Source organism: Neopelma chrysocephalum, unplaced genomic scaffold, assembly GCF_003984885.1.
Source record: "Neopelma chrysocephalum unplaced genomic scaffold, ASM398488v2 Primary Assembly neopelma1_22, whole genome shotgun sequence".
In the NCBI taxonomy this organism is placed as follows: Eukaryota; Metazoa; Chordata; class Aves; order Passeriformes; family Pipridae; genus Neopelma; species Neopelma chrysocephalum.
In genome coordinates, this window is record NW_020897689.1 from 1403878 (window position 1) to 1430613 (window position 26736).

General features: G+C 38.3%; 1 protein-coding gene across 1 annotated transcript; it reads right to left on the reverse strand.

Annotated features, from left to right (window-relative positions):
- Positions 1–9391: 9391 nt before the first annotated feature.
- Positions 9392–22373, reverse strand: OTUD6B (OTU domain containing 6B). Its single transcript, XM_027680015.1, has 7 exons — positions 22194–22373; positions 19628–19782; positions 16036–16131; positions 14338–14650; positions 12765–12826; positions 12029–12135; positions 9392–11485 (listed from the first exon to the last, which is right to left on the reverse strand). Exons 1-7 carry the CDS (start codon positions 22282–22284, stop codon positions 11401–11403), a joined length of 909 nt encoding a protein of 302 aa, XP_027535816.1. The 5' UTR covers positions 22285–22373; the 3' UTR covers positions 9392–11400.
- Between the last annotated feature and the right edge of the window lie 4363 nt (positions 22374–26736).

Consider the following 26736-nt stretch of genomic DNA (forward strand, 5'->3'; position numbering starts at 1 on the left):
TCTTGAGACAATTTCTACAGAAGACTTATTTACCAGAATGAGAGGAAGAAAATTGATTAATTCAGAGAAACTTTTCAGAGCTTTGCAGACTTCAAAGAAATCTGGTGTCCTTACTTAAGCATTTTGAATGAGAAGCAAGACTGATTTCACCTGCACGTACTGACACCAATTTGTCATATTCAGCTAACATTTCAGTCTCCATGAAGAGCCCCGTGCATGATCCTCTCTTCTATTTTAGACACTCTCTGTCCATCCATAAATGGAAGGAGGAAATGTTACTTAGCAGTTCATCAGAAAGTAAAGCAGTGAGATGCCTCATGACCATCCTTTACACAAACTGCAAAGAACTACAAAGGAGTAACAAGAACCTACACTGGGAGCCCAAAGTTTTGGGCTGTTGTTAGAGCCAGTACCCACTTTACCACACCATGACTTCATTTTCCTACTCTTCTTTTACCTTCTGCTGCCTCAAGTCATCTTATATCCCAGTGGCTGATAAACGAGACCCCTGTCTGACACCAAAGACTTATTTTATCTACATGTATAATTAATATCTACCACTTCGATGTTGCCTTACTTTTTTGTACATTTATTTGTAAAGTATGTTATTTAAGGGGACCCCTGGTGGCCTAGTGGTTAGCATGCAGGACTCTCACTGCTGCGACCACGGGTTCGAATCCCAAGTCCCCCGGGCAGATGGTAGCTCGTTAGCCCTGTGAGGCCATCCATCTATGAGAAGGTCACTCTAAACAAACCTACGTCCTGAGGACCTCACTGCCATTGTCCAAGCTTGCTTGGCCCCGGCAGATGAACCTTAGGATTAAAGGGTGGGCTCAGTTCAGCGCAGGCTGTGTCTCACCTAAAAAATCCATTGCGCAGGCTGGAAAGGTAAAAGACCTTTCCCCAAATCTTCGTTCGCGAAGACTGGCCATTATTATTATATGTTATTTAAAAAGTCAACAACTTAAACCAATGTCAATATAACATCAAACAGGAAACAATGTGCAACATCATGTTGTAATTAAAACTGCTTTTCAAAAAGGAAAACAGGACAAACATTTTGGTGTGAATTAGAACATCTACATTTAACAACAAAACCTGTATTAGGCAGAATAACTTTTTGTATAAAATTATAGAGAATTTTTAATGTTCTACAGAATTCTCTATGTGTATATTTTTCCGAAGGTTTCTAAATGTTTAACCTGTATGTGTGAATGTCTTCCTACAGAGACAAGGTTTGTGCAAGTGCCCACATGAATATTTGCTCTGTGACAGCACTTGTGTAAACTTCAGTAATTATTTTTATCCTCATCATTGATGGATTTTGATTTATCCCCTACCCAAAGGAAAAGCTCTACATACGTTACATAAACTAGTTGAATGCAAAAAATAAAACCTGTATAGACTCTCTTTATGCTTTTTTAAATAACTGGCTTTTATATCATGCTTAATGTTATATCTTAGACTAGACAGCTATGAAAATAGTCTGATCTTTTATTTGAAAGTCCAATCTGATTGCACATAAAACATTGCTTTCTAAACATGCTTAAAGGGGAAGCACAACTATGGTTCCCCAACCAGCTCCGGTTTTGTCACCTCCATACATTTGGGCACCTGCCACAGCCTTCTTAACTTCCTCTTAACGTGATAGGGATATGAATTTAGTATGTCATGTTTACATTTTTATTCTGTCAAAAAACCAAAATAGAATTAAGTACTTTTAAAACACCCTCTTACTGAAATGTTCAGATTCAGGAAGGTGACAGAATATTTGGAGCAGTACCGAGATATCCCTCACTGTTTGCACAGCAGTGGAAAAAAGTTCACCATCTCTCAGCCGATCTCATTGTTCAAAGTGAAAAGATCAAGGCCAAAGTCCCCATTGGCTCTATCACAGGGCCAAAAGTCTTCAGAAACAGTTGCATTCCAGCAATCCTTTATTCTAAACACAAAACCTATAGAAAAAAAATCTGCATCTGTTTATGGAACTTTGACTTACTTATTCTTAAGCCTTACAATTATCTATTACAAGAGTAGAAGACAGAATTATTTTTAAAAAAGTAAATTTGGACTAATTGAAGAAGCTTACTAAGCACATCCCTAAATTGAAGCAGATTGAGACTCCCACTGAAATTGCTGACTAATTACATACTGAGGAATACGTTTCCTGAATCAGTTTTGTCTTTTTAACAACATGATCATTTTAAAAGGGTAAGAAATGACAGAAATCTCCAGTTTCAGAAAAGAGAGAAATGACACGAATGATCAAACTCTTAGCATAAAAGAAAGTAACACTAATCTTGCTTCCAAATGAAATAATCCACAGGAATAAAAACACAGGCAGATTATAAATACAGCATTCTAAAGATAAAGTAATTCATGCTTTCTCACTACTTTCCATGAAGTCCAAGAGCCTCCTTCAGTTTAAAGCTGTTTCATAAAAAAACCCAAACAAAAGCCAGAAAAACAAACAAACAAACAATCAAACATAAAAACTACCAAACATTTCACACCTGGTCCTTTATCTGAATTTTTAAGAATGTATCTATTTCTACATTAAGAAATCTATACATCAGATTTTAAAAGCAAATCTCAAAACTAAGCAAAACTAGGACTTACAGCAAAAATACTGTAACACTTTCTGTACAAACACTTTCTGCAACTTCAAAATTTGAACTCAAAGTCTCTAAATGAAAAAATGTTAATCACATTATCAAATTAAAACACATGAAAGAAGCCAGTCAAAAAGCAATCATACATCAATTGTTTATGGTTTACCCAATAAAACCCTGAATAATGTTTAAGCAATGTCATCTGCTTGATCTATCTGTTGCTGGAGTTTAAACAGCCAGAACCATCACCATTACAGAGTTACAAGGAATAATTATGTATATGAATAGATTACTGCTTCAGCATTAATTTTCTCTCCATCTGGTGTACATTTTATTTTGACCGCAAATGAGGTACTATCCTAGGAAACTAATTAACAATTATTGTAAACAATACCAAAGAGAGCAATCTGATAGATCTAGTGAGTGCATTCCCTGCTTGCTCTATGGCACAGCAACAGCAACTCATCTGTGACTACACTGGGTAGGAGCATAGCATCATCTCTAGCAGGTATATATTTCAGCTCATTTTCATTTTCTTCTCAAAATAAGGGGTGCTGTACTTTCTCTTTTTTTAAGAAAAACTATAGCACCAATGTTTCAAGATCACTTTCCACAAATCTGTACCACAAGCACTGATGAATTCTTATTCTGTCAAATGTTCTGTACAGTGTTGGTTCTTTTTAAATGGTTTTGAAGGCACAAAGGCTTCAAGAGCACAATTTACACTTAAATTTTGTCTTCAAGATTAATATTTAAATGTAGAGATCCTTAGGACAGGGTCCCCTGTTATCTGCCATGTCATGTGCAACCCTGAGCGAGGAGTGGACAGTAATGTTGCTAAAGAAAACATAAGGTTTCTGAGAGCAAAAAAGCAACTTAGATTATTTTTAATTTAGGAAGAAGAAATTAATTTCTAATTTATTTATTATTTACACTGCAGTATAAATAATATTCTAATTAGCATAATATTCTAACTAGCATTTGTGGCAAACATCCACACTGATAAGTAACTGAGGGCTAGAAAACAAATTTGTGCATCAGACCCTTCATTTTTTGCTCACTGCCTGCATTTTTTTGGGCTGCTCCAGGAAATCGAGCAAAGTTTGGAGGAGGTTTCACTTAAAAAAAAAAACAAACCAGAGCCAAAAGTCAGTATGGATAAGGTTACATCAGTTCTGGGTTTTTTTTTCATATTCAGTCATTTAATGCTATATCCCAGAAGTTTTTCCATCCCTACAAACCCCTAAAAATCCTCATCCTGCACTCTAAAACATGCATGCATACCTGCACTTCCATTCTGTGCAATGCCCTCGTGAGCTGAACAAACTGCCCTCAGTTTACTTCAGAAACTTTAAAATGAGAGGAGCACACAAAGGATAAAGATTGTTTCTTAGAGCCATGCGCGCATCAAGCAGGGTCCAACAGAGAGCCAAAGCCAACTGCTGTGCCCCCCACCGTGGGACAGGCTGCTGTGAAGAGCAACACAGACACCAGCCAGGCTGTGCCACTCGACTTCACAGCCAGGGGCTGACCACCATCCATATGACTAGAGGTGGTTTTGATCCTGAACAGCCTAAGCCTAAAGAGACAGGAAGGACACAAAAAGTGGCAACAGAGAAAAACCACCCTGACACCAGGGCCTTCCACCCTACTTTCCCCATCAAGGGGGTGCATCCAGCAGATTAGTAACTCCTCACTTCAAAAGTCAAGGCACTGTTAATATTATTGTCTATTCAACATTCAGTTTAACATCTTTAGAAACCTAACTTAATTACTATCCATCGCTAACGTACCAAGAGATTTAAATTGCCTGAGCAGGGGCTTACACTAGATGATCTCAGAAGATCCGTGCCAACCATGACAATTCCGTGACTCTTGACTCCATGAAATGGATGACTCACCCGTAATAACAAGGTAAGCACTATACAGATGTTGTAAACAGATCCTCAAGTTTCTCACTCTTTTTTCACAATGTTAACTGTGTCTACAGAAATAGGAGCATAAGCAACATCCAGCTGGAAAGTTGTTTAAGCTTGTGAAATCCAGCTGTTACTCTTGGCTGGGAGCAGTTCCACTTTCAAACGGCTCTTAAGAGATTTGGCTTTCTGAGGTGCTGACCATCCTCAACCTTCCCTTCCATCACCTACATTGAGACCCAAAATGCATTCATATTTGATGTCTTTAAAATGTTTTATAAGCCTATTAATTCTAAAACAGAATAAAGCCTTTGGTTAAGCAGCTATACAAGAAATCAATCAAATATTCAGTCCTTCAATTAATAGTACTCTAAGTCTCCTTATCTAAGATCATCCAGGACCAGAAAAACAACAGTTTTAAAATCCAAATACTTTCATGACTTTAAAATTCGTTTACTTCCAGAGATATTTATGCTCCTGTTGAACAGTACATGCTCAAGATTTCTTGTTTCTCAGTACTGCACATCCAAATGCTTCCCAAAGATTTACAATTCCATCTCAATTTCTCATCCCCCATCTTTGTGTAACGCAATTCTCTTTCCTGTTGTACAATTCATCATGTTACAGACAAGCCATTTAACCTCTATGACCTTATCTACCACAGCAAATCGCTGGCCTGTATAACAAGCACAAAGATGCACCTGTGCTCAACTGATAGCATAGAAAGAGAACCCATTAATTCACACCACCTCATAAAATTAGGCTTGCATAGGAGCATATCCTTTACAACTCAGTCATAAACAAAAACTAGGAGTAACCACAAACAGTTTATTAAATCAGTTCTTTGTTTTGAAGACATATGTGTTTTCCTATGTTCACTGGCATACAGAAAATAAGTGCTAATGGCCTTAGGGAACTGTGTAGCCATGACCAAAAAGTCAACTTTGTTCTGTTCAAAATCTTGGACTAAGATAATTGCTCCAAGTTGTTACAAAACCACAAACAATGATAAGAAAAAATTTAAAAGCATATGGATTTTATTTTCTTCCAAATTTCAGGTTCAAACTATTGGTTTTATACATCTATATATTTAAAAGAAGGATATTGTTGGTCAGTGAAATGTAATGATCTCATTTTATGCTAAATTGCTTGAAAATATCCCAAGAAGTACAAATGCTGTACACTTTATCTAAAGAATAATCATCTTCAAATGGAAAAGGCAGACGATTACACAATTTGATTTTCTGTTATTAAAAGATTCCCAGTTTCTGTCACCACCACGTTGACTTCTCTCAGGTGAGAAAAGATAGGAAGAAATACACCTAAACAAAAATGTTCTCTCCCAAGCATTACAGACAGAAATGTATTCCAACACACATACACACAAACAACAATGAAGTTCTCTTGTTAGTTGCTTTGCAACCATGATTTATCGGGAGAATGTCAAGGCTGGAGGTATTTCTTAACCTAAAATCTTAGCACATTCAAATGCAGTTCTCCAAATGAAATAAAACCATGTCTATTTACTGTTATGAAATATCTGAAATACCTTTTTTGTTTGAACACATCCGCAGCACGACTAATTATAGCTAAAAGAAAGGAATTTCATGCTATCTTTTAGCATTTAAATAATTTGTAATAATATATATTAAGCAGTGAAAAACCTACTTGCCACTTAGTCTAGCTTATTTATCAAGCTTAGCTGCTTTTCACTGACTTCATTCTATCTAACCTGGTGAGGTAATTTCTGATGGTATAAATCATTGGCAAGATTAACAATATATATTAAGATGATGTATGTTTTATTGCTGCACAGCTAAACATGTCAGCTAAAGTAATTATGGGTATGAAGCTCCATTTATTTTTCCATAAAGGGACCCTTTAAGTCACCCACATTTGGAATGAGGCATATCCACCTCAGCCTCTTTCTTGCTTGTTAAAAGAGCAAATTTTAACTACATTACATCATTTAATATGGGGTTGAAAGTTCACTATCCAACACACAAATCTTTATTCCAAAAACTCTGTAACTTTAAGAGGACCTAGGGAAAAATTAGGACTTTCAGCGCTTCAGAAAGTAAATATAAATGCAAGTGTGTCTTGAGAACTGCTTGGCTGAGGGAGATGGCCATGGAATTTAGGACATTCTATTTCCAAGTCACTCTTTTCATTACGCACTCCATGACTTATAATAGTGAATTGCTACTACAAACTATTTGATATTAGCTCCCTGGCCTGCATCCAGATACTCATGGATAAAGTCCAGATTTTGAAAAAAATCATCGTATGGTTGGAACTCTTACTGGCAGTCACAGCAGAAGCAGTGAGAACTGCACATGCAAAGAAACCATTATCAACTCTGAGATGAGGAAGACTTTTCAAGAGGCGAAAGGCCTATGAAATGAGTGATTTCTGTGTAATAACTTATGTAATTTTTGTCCAGCTAACAAAGTATTTGGTGCCACATAACAAAGTCTGCCAGAAACACTCCATGCTTGTTGGGATTGGTGTTCCATGATGTAGACAGGTTCAGGGAGAATTAAAAAAGTTCAAGGCATCCACTGAGTGAGATAGCTAATGCTGTGTGACAAAGTCCATTAGTGATGTCCAGTCTAGTCTTGTAACACCTTCATTAATGAGGTGCAAGAAATAGAAACTGCTTTAATGAGATGTGCAGCTGCTGCTAAACTGAAGGGAGGTGTGATCATGGAAAGGTCCTTGGAAATATAAACAAAAAGTGACAAACTGAAATTCAAGCAGCAAACCGAGGGTGACTTGCTAACTTTGACTTTGTGCCCAAACGTGGTAAGCACAGTTCTTTGCCTGGGATGGTACACCACGACGGTACACAGCTGAGAGCTCCAGGAGTCCCCAGCAACAACAGATCAAATGGTAAAATTCCTCAGTAACTTCAATAGTCCCCAGTTCCAGCAGAGACTACAGTCTACCACTGCAACTCTTCAGCTATTTTCTAATAAAATGATTTATCTGAAAAGCACTAAATATGATAGCTCATATGAGAAAGGCAGAGTCAAGGATAAGAATGGAATGGAAAACTTGTCTAAAGGAATAAGCATCAGGTGAGTTAATCCTACTGAACACAACACAGCAGCACTGTAAATAGGCTGAATAACAAGAAATACCTTTAAAGCTCTTCTAGTCTGTCAGATGGTTCTATCAATCAATGTGATCAGAAAACCCCAAACAAACATCTCCCTATGACCTATGAGGCTGAGTCTGAAGAAGCTGGGAAACTCATCTCCAACTGGGGAAATCCTCAGCTAAAGAATTTCTGAGAAGTGTGGTCCCTTTGAGCAATATTGACACACAAACAAGGGACCTGCAGCCTGAAGCAAACACACAGAACACGCGTTTCTCTTCTGAATATGCCAACAGATTTCTCAGTAGCTTTCCCTCCTGTCCTGGATTTTAGTTAATTTTTTTGCAGTAGGTGTGAGGGGGCAGAGCCTGGTGCCATGTGGGTGTGCCTGGGCTGTTATTCTATACCATCTCATGTCACCACAGGGGGTGAAGGTCACGAATTCTCACTTCCAGGAAGAAGGTGGGCATGGCTTGAAGACAGGAAAAAAAGAGTGGGTGCAGACAGTCTGTCTGCCATTATTGTTCATTGTCCTGGGCCTGGTGAGCATTTTTGCATGTAAACCACCCTCTCTTTTGTACACTGTTATTGTTGCTGTTACTGTTCATTTTCTCATTGCACTGCTGTTTACAGTAAATTATTCTTATCTCAACCCATCATCCCTGCCTTTTGTATCTCCCATGGGAGGAGGGAGAGGAGCGAGGATGCCTGGTTTGGGAGAGTCTTGGGGTAGGAGGAGGGGAGCACTAAATTAGGGAGTGCTGTTCCTAAACTACAACACCTCAACCACTCTAAAAGTTCTGTTTTAGCTTTGGTGCAATATTTTAATATTCATAAAAACAAGAAGTTATAAGAACTGTACAAATGCGCATAAGGAGCACCACAGCTTCATTGCATTTTATATTATTTATTTCTTTTAAAAAAACCTCTCGAACTCATGGACTATTTAAATAGTTTATGAGAGCACTACCTCCCACAGCCACCCACCTCCCACCCGCTCTCCAGGGCTAGCTGCAGCCCACACAGCTGGGCACGCACAGGGGAGCAGAGACTGGTGCAGAGCAAGTGAAAGGGACAGAGAAGAGCACTAAATGCCACAGGCGCCTTCAAGAGGAGGTGAGTTCTTCTGTGCCCTAATTTGCCTAATTATACCCATTGCTTTCAACAACAAATTGGTTTGTCCCTTTCAGAATATTGTACACAATTTATTGTGGATCACTAGACAGTTTCCCTTCCATTCATGTGAGCACTCCTAGTGGAAACTAATCTTAATCTGGCAAAAAGAATACCTAAGAATCCTTAAGACATATAATAGCTGAAGAAATTGATGTCAGTGAATTGCAGATAAAAGTAAGAAAAGCTACTGAAATGCATAGAAACTCGAAGTACCGAGAGAAAATGTAAACTGACAAAGAAGTTAAAGCTAAACTGTGGGGAAAAAAAACAAAAACCTCTCAGTTTCACTTGATCAGTTTTATGCATGGTGAAGTTCAACACTATTTTCAAACACAACTTTTCAGAAAAGTTCAAGTTTAACTGCTGAGGAAAAATTTTGTTTAGAAACACTTTTATTTCACACAGAGCAAAGCTCTGTCTGCCTGAATATAAACAGTTGTTTATACTACATATATATATGTAGTTGTTTATACTATATTCATACTACAGTAGGACCCTAAAGTCATGAGGGGTAAATGGGTAAGCTTATTCTTACTAAGAAATAAGAAGTGAAGTATCTGAGTACAAAATAAAAAGTGACAAAAAGATTTGCCACAAATAAACCAATTTATTACTTTTTGGCAAGTCCCATACAGCATGAGTAAGAATCTTTCACTCACTATATTAGAACATTATTTAACTTTATACGAACTGTAAACATCCTCAATATGACAAACTGTTGGTACAGGTGCTCCCTGATTCCGGCATCTTTTATCTCTCGGGTAATCAAACAAAACTGGGACCCAAATAAAGCAAACAACCTTTTTCACCAAGTATCTATAAAATGCAGCACGTGCATTTCATATCACATCAATTCAAAGCAATGCAGAGAAGAGTATTTTTTATTATTATTTTTAGGGAAATTCATAATGGTATTATGAATAGAAACACTTTTTCGAAGCTATTGTATCCTATTTTTTGTTTGAAATTAAAAACATAATTTTATACAATCAAGGTAGTAAGCCAAATTCTATAGTAAACCAGCTGGTTTGATATATAAAGCAACTATATTTGCTATACTGTAACAGATAAACAAGGATGTAAAAACTTATGTATTGTTAATACTTTGTTTTCCTGGCAGGAACCAGTTTAAAGAACTGCTTGTCCAAAACCCCCTGCTATAATTATCTGATTTTTTTCCCTCCCTCTCTCTCAAAGTGCTTTAAATCAGACATAATCTGACCCATAAAGTGAACACTTATCTCCTTCTTAAATAAGAGCAGATTTTTCTTTCTAATTTGTACGTTCCAGGAATGTCAATCTGCTAGCTAGCTTTAGGACTACAAGATGTGTACTGTTAGGTCATAATCCTCAAACCAGGGCAAAGGTGTCTAATCTGGATATGAACCACTTTTGTTCAAACCAACTCAGCAGCAGTAAAATACAGATAATCATGTTATTAAAACTAAGGCTTTAAACAAAAAATAATTTAAAAATCACTTGTTAAAAAAACATTTGCATTACAACTTTGGTTTCAGTATGCTTCTAATTTTGAAGTCACATTTATAGTGACTTAAAGACAACAATTTACGTTTCTAACGTAAAAAGTCAAGCCACCTTTCAAGTCTCTGTGCATCAAAGAAGCAATTAAACTTAATTGTTCTCCAGATCACCTTTAAAATTACTGACAAAACCCAAGGTGGTTATTTCTACACGCATGCAACCAGCTTTTTTAAGCATTATAAAACATTACACTTTTGATGACAAAGTGCTTAGATCAGCAGATCCATAAATGATGAGTCCAGATGAGTTTTATGAGGACACTGAGGGGCTCTTTGTAAGATTCCTGTATCATTGAAATGCACAAATGAAAGACTATGAAGAGTGAACAGTGCAGTTAACTTGCATCAGTGTTAACATGTACAGTCATAAACAGCAATGCTCTTGCTGCACGAGTGTTCAGTTCCTCCTGTCAACTGCAAAAAACCCCTACCTCAATCCTTGGCAAAAATCTTACATGAAAGTCTTGTGCAAGTCCTTCAGCCAAGTTAGGTATTTAACTACTGGATTTGCCTCCAGGTCTTCTCTGTCCAAATAAAGGAGATCCTTACTACAGCTTTACAAGTAGATCCTGATAGAACTAAAGGAACACTGGAGAGGATATTCCATCAACCAAAATACAATAATTTCAAATGCCTTAACTCTTCTTTTATCATCAAAATCTAACAGAAATAATGGAATAGGAACCTTCAAGTAACCTTAATTGTTCAGCAGAAATGCAGATTAACCAAAACATTTACTACTCAGTATTTTCACTGCAGCATGGGAAGAAGTTTTATTAAAAAAAAAATCTGATCTATATAGTCACCATATTAGAAAAGATCTTCTAAACATAATTAATACCAACAAGTTCAAAATATTATGATGTGGATTTGGTTTGGGTTTGTTTTAAATCAAGAGCTATGTCTGATTTATAGTCAAATCTTTCATGTCTTTTTTTTTTCCTCATTGTTAATACATTCCATTTAGTTCTACTTTCCAGTCTGTCTGGGAATTGCCGGAAGCCCAACACATCATGATGCAACTGTTATCCATGCGAATGTATCACTTTTGTATGCTAGCTGCTGTTTTCTGTAGCAGTATCTGTTACAAGTTTTACAGAATTGTAATGTTCTCCCAATCCATAGGCATGCCTCATATACCTAAAAAAAAAAAGTTATAGAATTAGTGTTCAGTTTAACTAAAAGTACATGTCATGCCAAACAGTAACAACACTGGAAGACAACTTAAATAAAGCCAAGTTTGATCACAGAAAATATATAGAAAATATTCATTAAATAGAAGAGCATTCATTTATAAAGACAATTTTTAATTCTGGCGACTTCCAGGCACACATTGACATATACTTTGAAGAGGGAAAAAAGTTTCCTCCTAGATCTTATATCAATTTCACTATTATTTTACAGTTATCTAACAGGCAAAATGACCTTACAGCATTCTATAAAGCTGATACACAGTGACTGATACACGTCAGACATTGTCAGCATTTTAAGTACTCCAATTACAATTTCTTCAAGCTAATGTGTCAATCAAAAACAATTTCTGACCTGCACGGTCATTATTCAAGCAGCATTTCAATGTCAGATATGTAATAAGAAAGTAAAAGAGCAAGTGAAAACCAAAGTTGAGTTTTTATGTTATAGAAATAAGGGCACTAATCTTAAGAGATGAAATTACATACTTACACAAGTGTTATTGGTTTGCCTGAATATTCTTCACCAACAATAATGGGAGGGGAATCCATTTGCACTACTTCAATAGGTGTTTGCAAAATGTGCGACAAAGCCCTTAGCTTTAAGGCATAAAAACAATTCAGTTAGAGGATTAAATCTAATGTAGGGAGGAGACAGGAAGACTAGGTATTTAATTTTAGCAGACAGTTCAAACACAACATTACAAATATTGTCAGAAAATAAACTTATTAAAATAAGCAAAATTATTTTAATTTTTTAAATTTTAATTGAAAACAAGTTGCCTTAAACTAATCATTGTTTTGAGGATACAGCATTAGGCTATTTTCAGTAATTTGGTAACTATCATAAAACAGTAAGAAAAAAATGCATATGTAGTTTCTAAAGCTCAAGTTCTTGCTTACATGATAAAATATGAACCTTACTCTAATCTAGGCAGCTTTGCTACCATTTAAGTCTTCCCCCACTCATAGTGTCAGTCTTTGTAATGATATTTAGACCTACTGAATTCATTAACTTGCATGTCATCCAATACATCAGAACACAGCGCATCATGAGAAAAGCTACTACTCTGAGAAAACAACTTGCAACCATAGGAGGAAGTTCTTAATAAACTATTTGTGACTATGTTCCTTTATGTCTTCAGGTATTCTTTATTAAGAAGCACTTTTTAAGGTATATTCACCCACTTCAGAATTTCCCAAATAAAAATTATCAATACAATACTTACTTCCAGCTGACCACCCCATGCAGCTGTATTTGCTATATCATCACAGTATTTCTCAAATTCCTCTGCAGGGAAAGAAAAGACAATTTTTAGTACTTCCCTTATTTGAGAACAAGCAACTAAGGAAAAATACTGACTGGACAATGAAGAACTAGAACCAGAAAAGTACAAGCATATTATACAGCAAAACATGTATTTCACTGAAGAGAAGGAACAAAAAACAAAAGCACCAGAGGCCAAAAAAACCCAAACTCCTAACTGTTTTGAAAAGCAAATTTAAGGCTGAAGACAGGAACAAAAATGAGTATAACAAGTGCAGTTCATAATTTAAACTTTTTATTCAGAGAACTGGTAACAACTAACATGAAACTGCATGCAGTTTTCCTTCTGTTAAATTTCAGGGGATGTTTAGACTCTAGAAAACAACCCAACAGTAAGTAGTATGCTTAGTTCTTACAATTGCCAGGTGTCAGGTATATTTTAAGTCTTGTAACTGTACGTAGTTCAACGGTTGGGGTTTTTTTAAATTTCTAAATTAGCTTTTTTTTTAAACCTTATTTATTCCAAATAGTTCCTTAGTAAATAGGTAAATAAACTCTTTTCAGATCATGTTCTACAGAAACTGAGTTTAAAATTTATAAATTCCAAGCCCTCAAGCTTCTGAACCCTAAGAACAGATTTTGAGAAAAAAGAATCTTCAGATTTTCTAAAGGCTGCTCAGAATTATTTTTCATACATTTCCCTTATAACAGAAAATCACAATTCCCTGCTGCTCTGCAGAACTTCATTCACTATTCTCTTGGGACACATTTATTCTGTGACAATTATCTCTGTCAACATGGGAAAGACAGCCCCCAGTGACCACATGAAATTCACAGCAATACCTATTAACTGAACGTAGCATTAAGTTAAAAAAAATTATGCAGTCATTTGTGTGGTATTCCAGGCATAATGAATAAATCATGTATTGCTCAAATAAGAGGTAAATAAACTCCATTTAACTGCATTTACTGAGCCATTGCTCCACACTAAAGCTCTTTATATTCTTTGGTTTAGTCTGTTTGTAAGAATGGGTTCCAAAAAACCTTGCGTTAACAGTGAAAATAAAGGGTAGAATTAAAAAGTGCATCTATGCAAACTATTATAAAATAATTATAAAATAGATTTTCTTGAATTTCACATCTATTTTCAACAGCTTTCCTATGTACCTTGCAAAAACCAATATAAAACTTGACAAAAAAATCATCCCTAACCTGGTAGACAAGCTGCTTACAATAACTTAAATCACATCTCGGAACATGATTGCCATCTAGTAACCAGTAAATTGTGATTTTTTTTTTTTAATGGGGAATAATGTTTGATAGATTACTTTAAAAAAAAATTAAATTATTAAGGTTCAGGTATACTAAGTTTCATAGTGGATCATAATTTTGTGTTCCATAAAACACAGCCAAACCAACAAAATAACAGTTCAAGAACAAACACCACAAAGGTCCCAATTCCGCTATAACTCATATTGAGATTTATCAGAAACAGTTATAATACTTTTCTAAATCTCTTATGCCACAAGTCTTACCTTTGCTATACATGTCTCCAGTATTAGGGTTTGTAAGAAAGGGCAGGAAGTCATCAAAGTGACTTTGCATATACTTTGCTGTTTGGTTCCTCAGAGTTGCAACAGTCCAGGAATTCTGGCGATCCTTGAGCTGATCTTCAATAGCTTTGTACATGCAATGGCCATCTGAAGGGATCTGTTTAATCTCTAAGTGCCTTGCTGCCAAAAGGGAGGCAAGTTTCTGACTTTCAAGATGTCTAGCACCTGTTAAATTTTCTATCTCAGCTTCAGCTATCCTTTCTTCTCTTTCTTTCTCCAAGGCAGCTTTTTTCTCCTTATATTAAAAACACAAAAATTACATCAAATGTTAAAATTTAGAATATGCCTGTACAGTTCTTGGCTTAGTGCTTGCTTCTAACTCTTCAAATATTTTCTCAGTACGTTTGTATCTGTGAAATGTTTGCCTGCATCGGTACTACCCATTAGGGACCTTCTAAACTCAAACTTCAGCAAAATTGTAAGTGACCAATATATCCTAATTGTCTCCAATACACCTAAAATTATGGGACAGAAGTCTTAATTATATCAGCATGCAAAATAACACTTTATAACACTCACACAAAGGCTATTAATTATAGCTATTTCTTCAAGATTACCTATTTCACCACTCAAGTAGGGGAATTCTAATTAAACATCAGAAAATACATAATAAGTGTGAGATCTACCACTTAAGCATATGACTGAATAATGGAGCTCACGTCAGGAAACAAACCACCCCAGGCTAGGTACTATACATCATAAAAGACTAATCCTAACCTAAATAACGGATAAGAATGCATATAAAGAATACTAGAAGGGATGCAATAATACATAAAAATTACCTTCATAGAATGTTTCATAAGTTCATGCTCAAGTTAACAAGGGAGCAAATAAAAAAGGAAGCAGTACAGAGAATGATCTTTTCACTTCCATACTTGAAATTCGCCACAAATCAAGACCAGACTGGTTCAGGCAATCACAATATAGGAAAACCAGACTAGAGCTCCCAACTTGCCTAGACATGGTGCCATGAATTATGAACATCCTTTTATTATGTTTGCAGTGATCATGTAAGAGGGGATGGACTACGCAATAAAGCAGCACTCCTCTGGCCCTGAACTAATATTCAGGCAGGTACAATGAGAATGTTAATCCATCACAGCTCAATATCTGAGGCTTAATCAGATTCAAGCCTAACAGCCAGGACACCAGGTAGTGTTTCTTAACAACTCAAAATTTTAAAAGAATTTCAGTATTAATGTTTTTTTGTTAAACAAGTAAAGTCCTACTATTGCATATTTTCCACATAGTATTTTCCATTATTTTAATTCATTTTTTAAATTTCATCCATTATTTTAATTCCATTTAATTTTAATAAATTTTTAGTGAAATGCTTTCAAAAATCATTTGCTTTACATAATTTCTTTTTTCTGTCTCCCATTTCCTGACCTATTCTGATTCCCAGCTCATGGCTCTGGGTAGAGAAGTACAACTATTTATGAAATGCTTACGTATCTCTAGGTAGCAGATTTACAGATTTTCAAGGCACCCATTAGGTACAGCATCAATACTGAATTAGCCAATCCCCTGCAAAATTGTTTAACTTTGGTTATTACGATAAAGTTTAATTGCACATAATGTCAATAAATTATTTGTAAAATATTTAATGTGAAGTCATACCCGCCTCTTCTGTGCTTTTGATATTCGAGGATGCTGAATCTGTCGCTCTACTCCTTCAAGCTCTAAATTTGCAACCCCATCAGCTACGGAATCTGTCTAAAAAAAAAAAAAGTTAGATGTTCTTATTAATATAAAGATATGCATCTTCTAAAACAGTTTTTAAGTTCTGTTCATGGGCATATTTATGAATTTTAGCCACAAAGATCTCTGTATAGCGCAGTACCTGTCAAAGCCAAAAGCAGAGCATTTCACATCCCAAACCATGGTCATGCAGTTCATTACTTTTTCTGTAGTCTCAACAAAGAGACAGTTACGAATGGAGCATCTCAAGCTGTTCCCTTCCATATTTCAGTATGTTTTCTTCAGTAAGTTCTCTTACATACTGCAGTGTGAACACTGCTCATTGGTTGAAAGAAAAAGTTTTCCTCAACACAGTGGCCACTGGTATCCAGCCAGCCATTATCAAGTCTGTGACAACTAAGCAGAAGACTCCACCTTCCATACCAAAGTGTAACCAACAGTTGGAAAAGACAGGGAGTTGACACTTCTCAAGAAAAACTACAAAGCTAATCCTGTAACTGTATGAGCTAGATGTCACCTTTGGAAGCATGAACATGTTCAATCTAAATAAAAAGATGAGAAGGGAAAGAAACCATACATCTCAAAACAAGATCCTCGCAGGCTGAGTCCAGGGTAAGGATTTTAGCTTGAAAGATCCTCCATCTCCATCAGAAAGTTTTTACAGCTCATTGCAGCAGGATACTCTGCCTAAGTGGGGGTAAAACACCTCTGACAATACCCTGTTTGCAGAAGTTATTAGTGCTGCATAGAGAAGGGGGTGATACTGCTTTTGGTATTTAAGAGTACTGAGACCAGCTGGGCTCACCAATCCCAAAGTTAAAGGCTCTGAAGAAGAACCAAGTTTCCTGACAGAAACTGACACCAGTGAGGGTGTGCCAAACAAAGTTCCTGATAAAGGAACCAACAATATCCTAGCAGTTATAGCTATCTATACTGTGTAACAAATAATTCCGATTAGGCTCTTTTAGTCTAATCACTATTGTTATCATCATCACCAATTTAGAAAAGTAATTTATTCTAATCATATAAACATATTTGGTTTGCCATCCCTAACCCTCAGGGACAAAGTTGTATACAAGTTCAACTACACCTATAATCCTTTAAACATAAACTGTTGACTAAGTCTGGGGCTAAGACTGGATCCAGGTGCAGCTAGACTCCTCTCTGAGAATGAGTTTAGAAAGCAAGTGGGTCCTTTCTGAACCTTGTCACTCAGACGGGTTTCTCTGAAAAACTTTGTCCAAAGTTTCCATTCTGCCTGTGACTCTCATTTAGCAAAATAAAACAAATTTTTGAAACTAATCTAAGATAGAGGTAAACAGAAGCATCATGTTTAACACTTATCCATCAATCATCTGTTTAAGCATCTGATTAAAAACTACTACAGAAAACTGTTATAGGGTCATAACTCTTGCAATCGAACACATTTTATTCACAAGGATTCTCAGCAGATGCTTTTCAATCAAGTCTATTTCCCCCAGAAGTCGTTCAGAAATGTTTTCACTTTCCTTTTCAAACAAAAGTATGTTCTGCTTAACTCTTTGTTAGGTCGCTAATCAGAAAACACCTAGTCCAGAAACTATCAGCCATACAGGTTTTTGTTTGTCTCTTTACAAGATTTTAGCAGCCAAAAGACACACACTCTTATGAAAACACTTCAGGACACGTATGAGCATAGAGCAAGTGTCATTCACAGGTAACTATGGCACCAATTTAGCCACAAGCTCTATTCCTATTCAGGTAGGAGAAAGTAAATGAACAGGCCTACTTGCACAATCGGTCCTTAAATTCAGGCACATGATACAAATAGAATTCTTTACAGTACTGGATATACAGAATTAAGTCTGTGGACTGCAAATTCACTACTTCTAAAGTTTCCAACACTCTGCTTATTAATGGTTAAAACATAGGTCAACTTTTGTATGTCACACAAGTATTCAGTAGTGTCTAGTTTACTTAGGTGGCCATATTTTCTGCAGCTAAATTTGAATAATGCTAAGGCTCTGTTAAAAAATAAGTGGTTTGTCATCAAACTGGCATCATTTAAGTATGCAGCTATGTTGCCAACAAGGCAGAACAGCAGCATTTATGAAGACAACTCTCATCAAAGAAAGTGTCCTCCGACAAAAAAAATCAGTTACACTGTTGACAGAATTGCAAGATAAAACACACTGGATGAGTCAAACACCTACTGAAGGTCAACAATACTCTAGTAGTCTTCATAAGATACTCAGAGTGGCAATATAACAGTAACTTAAAAAAATAATTCTCTAACATGACTGAGCTACTCATGCAGCCTTAACAGCAAAACGAAAGACTTCTTCTGGTGGTGCACCCTTACCCCCACGCGGGCCTTCTCTACCTCTTTGGGCCTGCTTTACAATCTCAGAAATTCTAATTACACCTTGGCCTTCGTGTAATGAGTCGGCTGGTGAAGCGTCCCTTGAGCATACCAGAACTCTTGCATGGCTTATATGGGAGTGGTACCGTTCATACCAGGGATACCTTTTGCCTGACCAAGGAGGTGAATTGGAAATAATCAGTTACCAGCCCTACCGTCCCCCTTAGCCTTGGAACATTATCCACCTGAATCAGAACTGGAGTGGAATGTTACCATTGTTACTGGACTAAAAAATAATTTCAGTAATTATCAACTTGGGTTAGTGCCAGGATGGGAAGTTATTAATGTCTAAAGCCGATCCTAAACACAGTGGTCCTAAGTGAGACTCTAAGTGGTCTTCTGGGCCACAGTGGGCTTTGCCAGCACCACTGGCAAAGGGGAATTGTACATTTATAGATATATATCTTTGTGTCTGTGTGCATGTGTGTGTGAATTGATTTAAACACCCTAGAGCAAGTGTAATATGAATGTTGCTGTCTTGGATCTACACATTAGTGAGTTACTGTTGTGATTACAGTTAATCCTATTAAATCACCTCGCAAATTAGTCAATGATTAAGTGCTGCTAAAATCCTTTCGATGTAAATAGCCACCCAAGTCCGTGACTAAGTTTGAACTCAGCCACAGCTAGGCTCCATCAGCAGTTTAGAAAGCAAGGGGGTCCACTCCAAATCTTAAACTCAATGCTAGGGTCTCTCTTACCCTTTTGCATCCCCAGTCTCTATGCAAATCATTCTAAATTAACTCTAATTCAATTTTCCTTGTATGCCTCATCCATGGATTAGGTAACAGTAACCTTGCCATCAAATTATGTCGTGCTTTTGCAAATTTATATTAAACCTGCTTTTGTCAATATCTTTGAAAGTGATTCTTTAAGCAACCAAACCACTTCTTCTCAACAGTAACAAAAAAAACCCCACTGTTAAACGCCCCTTACAGCAATGCCCACTCATCACAACAGTTAAATCTTTCCAAAGTTGGAAAGAGTTACTAATACCGTGAAGAAAAGGATAAGTACTTTGAAGTGTTATTTCATTATTATTTTTAAAAGTTAAAAAAGCCTTAACACAAATTGTACCTGTACAACACCAGTTGAAGTTATGGCACCTACCTTATTCTGTTCAGGTAAAGCTTCCTTCAGCTGTTTTAATTCCTCCTTGTGCTTCTGTTCAAGTTCTGCCTCTAGTTTGGCGACTTCATCAGCCAGCTGTTTTCGTCTCTTTTTATCATTCTTGGGAACAGCACTTTTCATGCCTTGAATTTTTGCTGTTAGAGAAGTAGTGCAATAAAACATTATTTCTAAATATAGATACACCATGGCCATTGCAGAAAAGACAACTGCAAATCACACAGAAAAAATAAATTTACAAACATCAACATATCAGTATAACAGTTTAGCTGTGAGACTGCTTGTTCTAATAATCATATTTTCCCTAAGTGGCTATATTTTTTCTTAAAAGATGCAAACTGCCGTTTCTGTCTTTCTCTGGAGAAGAACTTATACCAGGTTACTAATATACATACTTATGAACTTCATCAATGCAGCAGACTTTGGCCTCTTGGCTTTGAAATGCTTATTCAGGCATTGAGATCTCAAATCTCATAGGAAAGATGTGTAAATTTTTAATCACACAAGCAGCAGATTAAGAGTAAAAAGAGAGTTTACCTGCCCTTAAAATAAATTTTCTAAAGTAAAATGAGTATTTAAAAAAGAAAAAAAAAACCTAATTTGCTTAAATTCCATAAGCATTTTTAGTCTTCAAGTCAAAGCTCCATTTCTCAACCATAGAATAGTTTGGTTAGAAAGAATGTCCAGAGGTCACCTAGTTCAATCTCCTGCTCAAAGTGGGGATGAATTCAAAGATATATCAGGTTATGTTAATTCAGATGGACCTGGAATTTATCCAGATGACTGTGCAAAGCCTCCAGGGATGGACATTCTGCAACCTTTCTGGGCAGCTTTATTCTCAGTGTTTAATGATTCTTGCCATGAAAATATTTTCTCTTCTTCCTCCCATGAAAATTCCATTCTCCACATTGGCTCCACCCATTACACAGTGGAAACTACAACCAGATTCCCCATAGTCTTCTCTTTTTCTCCAGGCTGAATACAGCTTCCATGGTCCATGTTCGTACATGAATACTCCCTGCTAGCTCTGTCACTTTTGTATTCACTGTTTTAGAGTTATAGCACCAATTATTTAACACCCTGCTCGCTATTCATCACCTGTACATTTTCCTGTCCTTCACCCTCGACTGACACAATTGAGCTAGATAATGGTGATGATAATGAAACTTTTCAAGGGAAGGTAGGAAGAATGCTTACACTGAAAGATTTATGTTAAGCATTTGGTCTCACAGATGAATAGGCTGAGTATGACAGAAAAGCAGCTTTGTTCATAAAAATTAACATAATGGGGGAGAAGAGAATTCAGGACTTAAAAGCATAAACAAAACCAAGAGAGTACGTGGGGATTGAATTTTCAGAGGCTGAGATGCACTTTATGTTAATTCTTATGAACAAACTGTTTTGCTCTCTGTTAAACAATTACTCATTACACACACCAGGAATGTATCTTTCAAGTAGACCAATATGTGTCTATAGGTCACCTGCCTCTCCTGACTGGGAAAACTGGGGCTCTGCCTTCTATACACCCCTCCCACCGTCTGGTAGGGGAGGGCTACAATTATCACCTTTTCTAGGTGGAAAAATCCTCTGTTCCTCAGCCTCTCCGAATCCATGTGCCATGTGGTCCAGCCAGCTAACCTCAATGCTTGATTCCTACCCCTCTTTTCAATTTCAACCAAATTTGAGGGAGGAATAGCCACCTCAAAACAAGAAGTTCCTATAGATTTAATGATAACACGAAGTCTAATACTGTCTCCTTTCTCCTTTAGCCCTGTGATAAAAGGCTGAAGATGGGCGTACTTCATTACATACCAAAACAGCCAAACAAGGAAAGGGCCGTAGTAATACACCAGCAATGAGAAAGGTTTAACAAAAAACTCCCCAAAACCAGAATCCAGTTAAAACACTTACTTAAGTAAATTAATTTACTGTAACTGGGTAGGTAAAATGTTACAAGTTCATATGAGGCACTGTAAGATCACACAGATCTACTACTACAGACACTTTACTATGGCTGGACAGGATGTAAAAGTTCATTTCAGATCAACTGCACTTTGAATGAAAAAATGCAGCTGCCTGGGCAGCAAAAGCCCCTATGCAGGCTTTTCAATCTAAAATGCCTAATACGTCTTCTTTAACTTAAAACCAAAGTAGCAAAACGCCAAGACCACACCAATGGCCCAGCATCATGTCACAGCTCCCATGCGTGGCCCGGCTCCCAGGATCGCGGCAAGGCGAACTCCGCAGGCTGAGCAGCACCACACCCAGCGGCACAACGCGGCTCTGACACCGCTGCCCACACGCGCTATTTTCGCCGTACTCGTCTCCTTGCGAGGGTACTGCAAAGGCTGCTCCCTCCTTTCCCGCAGCCGCCACCGTCCCTCCCGCCCCTCCGCGCAACCGGCGCAGCCGAGCGGGGCTTCCGCGGAGCATCCTCCGAGGGAAGGCGAGAGCGGGACGCCGAGCCCCGCCGGTCCCGCGTGCTCCCGCCGCCTCCCCTGGGCTGAGGCACCCGCTCTCCCCGCTCCCGAGCCACAAGACCCCTCACCCTGGAGCTCCCGCTTCTCCTTGCGCTGCCGCTTCACCAGCTGCTGCAGCGGCCCGTCGGGCCCCGGCTCCTCGTCCCCCGAGCCCTCCATGGGCGCCCGGAGGCGGCGGGACACGCCTGACCCCCGACCCCGGCGGGAGGCGGGAGCTCACCGCGCTTCCGCCAGCACTGCCCGCCCGGCACCGCCTCAACCTCCGCCCTGAGGGGAGGAGCGGCCCGGCCCTCACTCCTGAGCTCAGGTCGTGGAAGGAGGAGGAAGCGTTTTGTTTGTTTAGGGCCGTGAGAGCACGGGTACAGCTCCTCCCGCCCTCTCTGTCCGCTCACATCTGCGGGGCTGCTCTCTCCTGCCTCCTGCCCGGTAAAGGATCCCAGTGGACAAGTCTGCATTAGGAAAAACCGATACGTTTAGCTCAACTAGAGGGAAATGCTATTAAAGAGGGAGGGTAGAGGTGAGAAGGGACTAGTTTAGGGGTTTTACGTGATTTATCGTATTAAGGGGGGAAAAAAATTAACCTGTTCACTGCTGTGCAAAATACCCAGTGTGCAGTGTCTGCAAGTTTTTTACCTGGAGCTACTTACAGGTAAAAAATACCCAGAAGGGCTCACAATTTTCTAAGTTGGCATGTTTCTGTCTCCTCACCATTGTGAAACTACCCCTCATAAAGTGTCACATTTTAAATACAGTAAAAATCCAAACTTCCTGTTTGGAGTGAAATCCCCACCTCAAAGTGGGAACTACAGATTCTTGTGAGATGCTTTTCTGTTCAGTGCAGTCACCAACACTATTTTGTGGAACATTCAGCTGATCTAGGCAAAATATAAACATTACTATTTTAATTGGGTTTAAAATTATTCAAACTGAGCAAAAACTTTGGTAATGGAACAGTGCATTTGTGCTTAACTCTTAAGGTCATTGCTGTTATTTTTTTTACATTTTTATGAACTGAACCTCTAGAAGAATTCCACCCTGGAGGTATTTTAAAAACAGTAGATTTGTTGCTTAGGAAAACGGTGTGGATTCCCAGCATTTCCCAGCAGTGCTGGGTTAACAGACTCGAAAACCATCTTAAATGTCTTTTCCAACCTAAATGATTCTGAGATACTGTGAAGTACACTGTCAAGTGCAAAGAAAGGACACGGGTCTAAAACAGAATCTTAACATGATGGATCAAACTCTCTTGGTGTATAGAACCACTCATTTTTTTAGATCTCCTTTACAACTATGTTGAAATGTAAATAATTTTCAGATTTGTATGTCAATACCTGGAAATATAATTTTCCTTTCCCTCCACCTGCTATTTCCAGCCTATTAGAACAAAACAGATCACAGATCAACTAGGAAAAGAAAAGGGGGATGACTGGCTTTCAGCTAGGAAAATAGTTTAGCACTGGAAATTACTAGGGCAGCCTTATAAATATTCTGCAAATCCAGCATAGGGACAAATCCAAGGTGGATTTGTCTTAACATACACATGCTCTATATCAGTTTGTTAATGGCTTATATTTGTCCACACGTGTGTATACACGAATATGCTGACATTTAATACATGCTCTTGAACATGCTGTATATTTAAAAATAAAATACTGGTTTACACTGTTGAAAGATACTGCAGGTATCTCAGTGTGCAAGCTGCAAATTGAGCCTTGGCTGGGGGAAGTGGCAGGAGACCCAGGCAGTGGGCAGTGAAGGGGTGAGGGCCCTTTGCCCAAAAAAGGGCCCAGGGACCTATGGCACCAGCCAGGGCGTGGCTGGGCACTCTGAGGCTCTGCAGGACCCAGTGAACAACAAGGAGATCCCAGACCAAAACCCCCCATTGGACCAGGAGGTGCATGAAGTGCGGGTACACAGACTGTGAGGGTATAATAAAGCAGAACTAGCACAGCAGGCAGAAGGAAACAGGAACTGCTGGCCAGTGAATGACCCGAATTGGGATGACAGGGCTGCTTGTCACACAGGACTTCAAAACCTGGTTGAAGCAATAATAATATGTGGGGAACAAAGGGTTTACTGGACTAAAATAATGGAACATAGACAGAGAATGGACGAACATCCTTTTGGGGCCACCTCCAACAAGTTTTACTAGAATATGGGCGAATTACTTCACTAAGCTTTAATGATATACTTATAATTAGTGTCTTTGTAGATCAGGCATCCCCAGACATCTGGAAGTATTTTAAGAAATATATGCCAGAGTGGCAGGGAGTAAAACTACAGAAAATTTTACACATAGCAGTATTTGAATATGATGGGTGGAAGAAAAGAGGAGGGCAGAGCAAGTAGAGAAGAGGGAAATTGGAGAAACAGTGGAAAATCTGGTGGCTGTTGCCTTGACCAGAAATCTCCGAGTGAGAAAAAGGAAGAGAAGAAGACCAAATACACTTAGTGGACTTAAACCAGAAAGCAGAAAGAGACAGAGAAGAAGGAATGTGGAAATGGAGTGCTGCTATTGTAGAAATTTAGGACATAGACAAAGAGAATATCCCCTCCAACTAATTATGTGAGAACAGACAGTCATAATGACTAGAAGCCAGAGATTCTACTGAATTTGAGGGAACAATAGAATTAGAAATATACAATTTGTGGAGAATGCCAATGGGGTGATCAATGGGGACATATGGTGTGTGGGGTAGAGGATCTCAATGTTGAATTTCTGATGGGAGCCACATTATTCCTCTTAACATTTACTCCAAGAGGGTCAGTAACCACAGACTAAGCTTTCCTACCTGGAGTCACTGGGCAGGGAAAAAAAGTATATAAGTAAGTCCTAATTAGCAACAATAGGAAATAAGAGTGTATGGGGAAGATTCATATAAGTAGAAGATTCTCCAGTGTACTTGTTAGGGAGACACTTTCTACAGGCATTAGATGCAGAATTGTGTTTGTTGCCAGAAGGAACGGATTTAATAATTGTGGGACTGAGTGTGATTACTGAGAGCTCCAAAAGAGAACAGAAGATACTAGAAATATTGAAAGCTGTGCTATCAGACTTTTGGGGTAAAACCAGATCAGGTGGGGTAGTGGTGGTTTTTCCACAGCCCGTATGTATTCAAGCCAGGGGAGGAGTGCCACCCACTATGAGACAGTACCCTATTCCCCTGGAAGTTAAGAAATGTATCCAAAACCAGAGAGACCAATACTTAGCCAAAGGCATTTTAAAGGTATGCGTGTCTGCACATAACATCCTTATACTGCCTGTAAAGAAGAATAGGTTAGATGAAGATGGAGACCCCAAGTACTGCTCATGCAGGAGTTGCAGGCAATTAACTAACACGTGGTGACCCCTCACCCAGTGCTGTCAGGCCCGTCAACTACACTTTTGCAAATACCACAAGACAGATGTTTTATTGTAAATAATTTAACGGCTGCCTTTTTCAGCATCCCATTAAATGAAGAAAGTCAACCTTTGTTTGCCTTCAAACTGTACTGTTGACACAGTGTGTTTTATAGATGCAAAAAGAGCATATAAGAGCAGAAAAGAGTATGCTCAATGGTATCAACATGTGCCATCTGATATACAGGAATATAATATACAGCCTGAAGATGAAGTTTTAATTAAGGTGTTTGCTAGAAATTCCAAGTTAGAACCTAAATGGGAAGGCCATGTCCTGTCCTACTATGTTCTTATTTTGTTGTTTAAAGTTTTGCTGTTAAAGTTTTAGGTAAGGAAAACTGGATACACCATTCTCACATCAAATGAGGAGTGGATGATCAACCCATTGATAAATAAATGACTTCTGAGAATCCTTGGTGATTTTGTATTGGTAATCATTTAAGTATGTATGCATAAGAATCTATAATCTTGTACTCCACCCTGTGGCAATCTTGTTAGCCTTAATTGTCTTTTGTTTGTTACTTGTAATAATGCTGTATGTAAGGGCAGAGGTTAAAAACCTCAGACGTTTTTTCTTTTTTTCTTTCAGTATATTAGCAGGAATGCTCAATTAAAACAATGGGAGACTGTTGAGGAATGCACTTAGTTCAAGTTGCTTGGTGCGTGATGTGCACATTGTGCCCTGTGTGGCTGGAACCGCAGGCACTGAGCCGTGAAGGAGCACTGACCTTTTGCCTGACAAAGGGAATGGGGGTGTGCAACACCAGCCGGGCAGGGATGGTCAGTCACCCAGAGACTCTGCAGGACCTGATGAACAACAAGAAGACCCCAGACCAAAAACCACCATTGGACCAAGAGGTGCGTGAAGTGTGGGTGCACAGACTGTGAGGGTACAGAACCCCAGGCACCCACCTCCTTAAGTCACTGCACCACGATTAAACTACTTGCAGGAACAGTACGTCTGGGACTCTGCCATGGGAAACCTGGAGTTGAGCCGGTGAGGGAAACTTGTGTGAGTGTGGAGTGTGCAGGGAGTCAAACAGGGCACCTGTTGGGTCACTGGACTCGTTTGCTGCAAAGGGGCCTCTGTCCTGGCAGATAAAGTCTGGAGTGGTGTGAGTGAGACTCCCAGGGTGGCATCCTAATGGTCAGATGGGAAAGTTTCCTTAACATATAACCACCTACATTTCAGTTTCTTTTAAACTTTATAA

Bases quoted from the DNA above. Each gene is read 5' to 3' on its own strand.
- OTUD6B (XM_027680015.1), bottom strand. From the start codon at position 22,284: ATGGAGGGCTCGGGGGACGAGGAGCCGGGGCCCGACGGGCCGCTGCAG. The intron at 16,132-19,627 runs GTAGGTGCCATA...TTTTTTTTTTAG, and splicing joins CTTTACCTGAACAGAATAAG to ACAGATTCCGTAGCTGATGG. The intron at 12,136-12,764 runs GTAAGTATTGTA...TATGCCTTAAAG, and splicing joins CATGGGGTGGTCAGCTGGAA to CTAAGGGCTTTGTCGCACAT.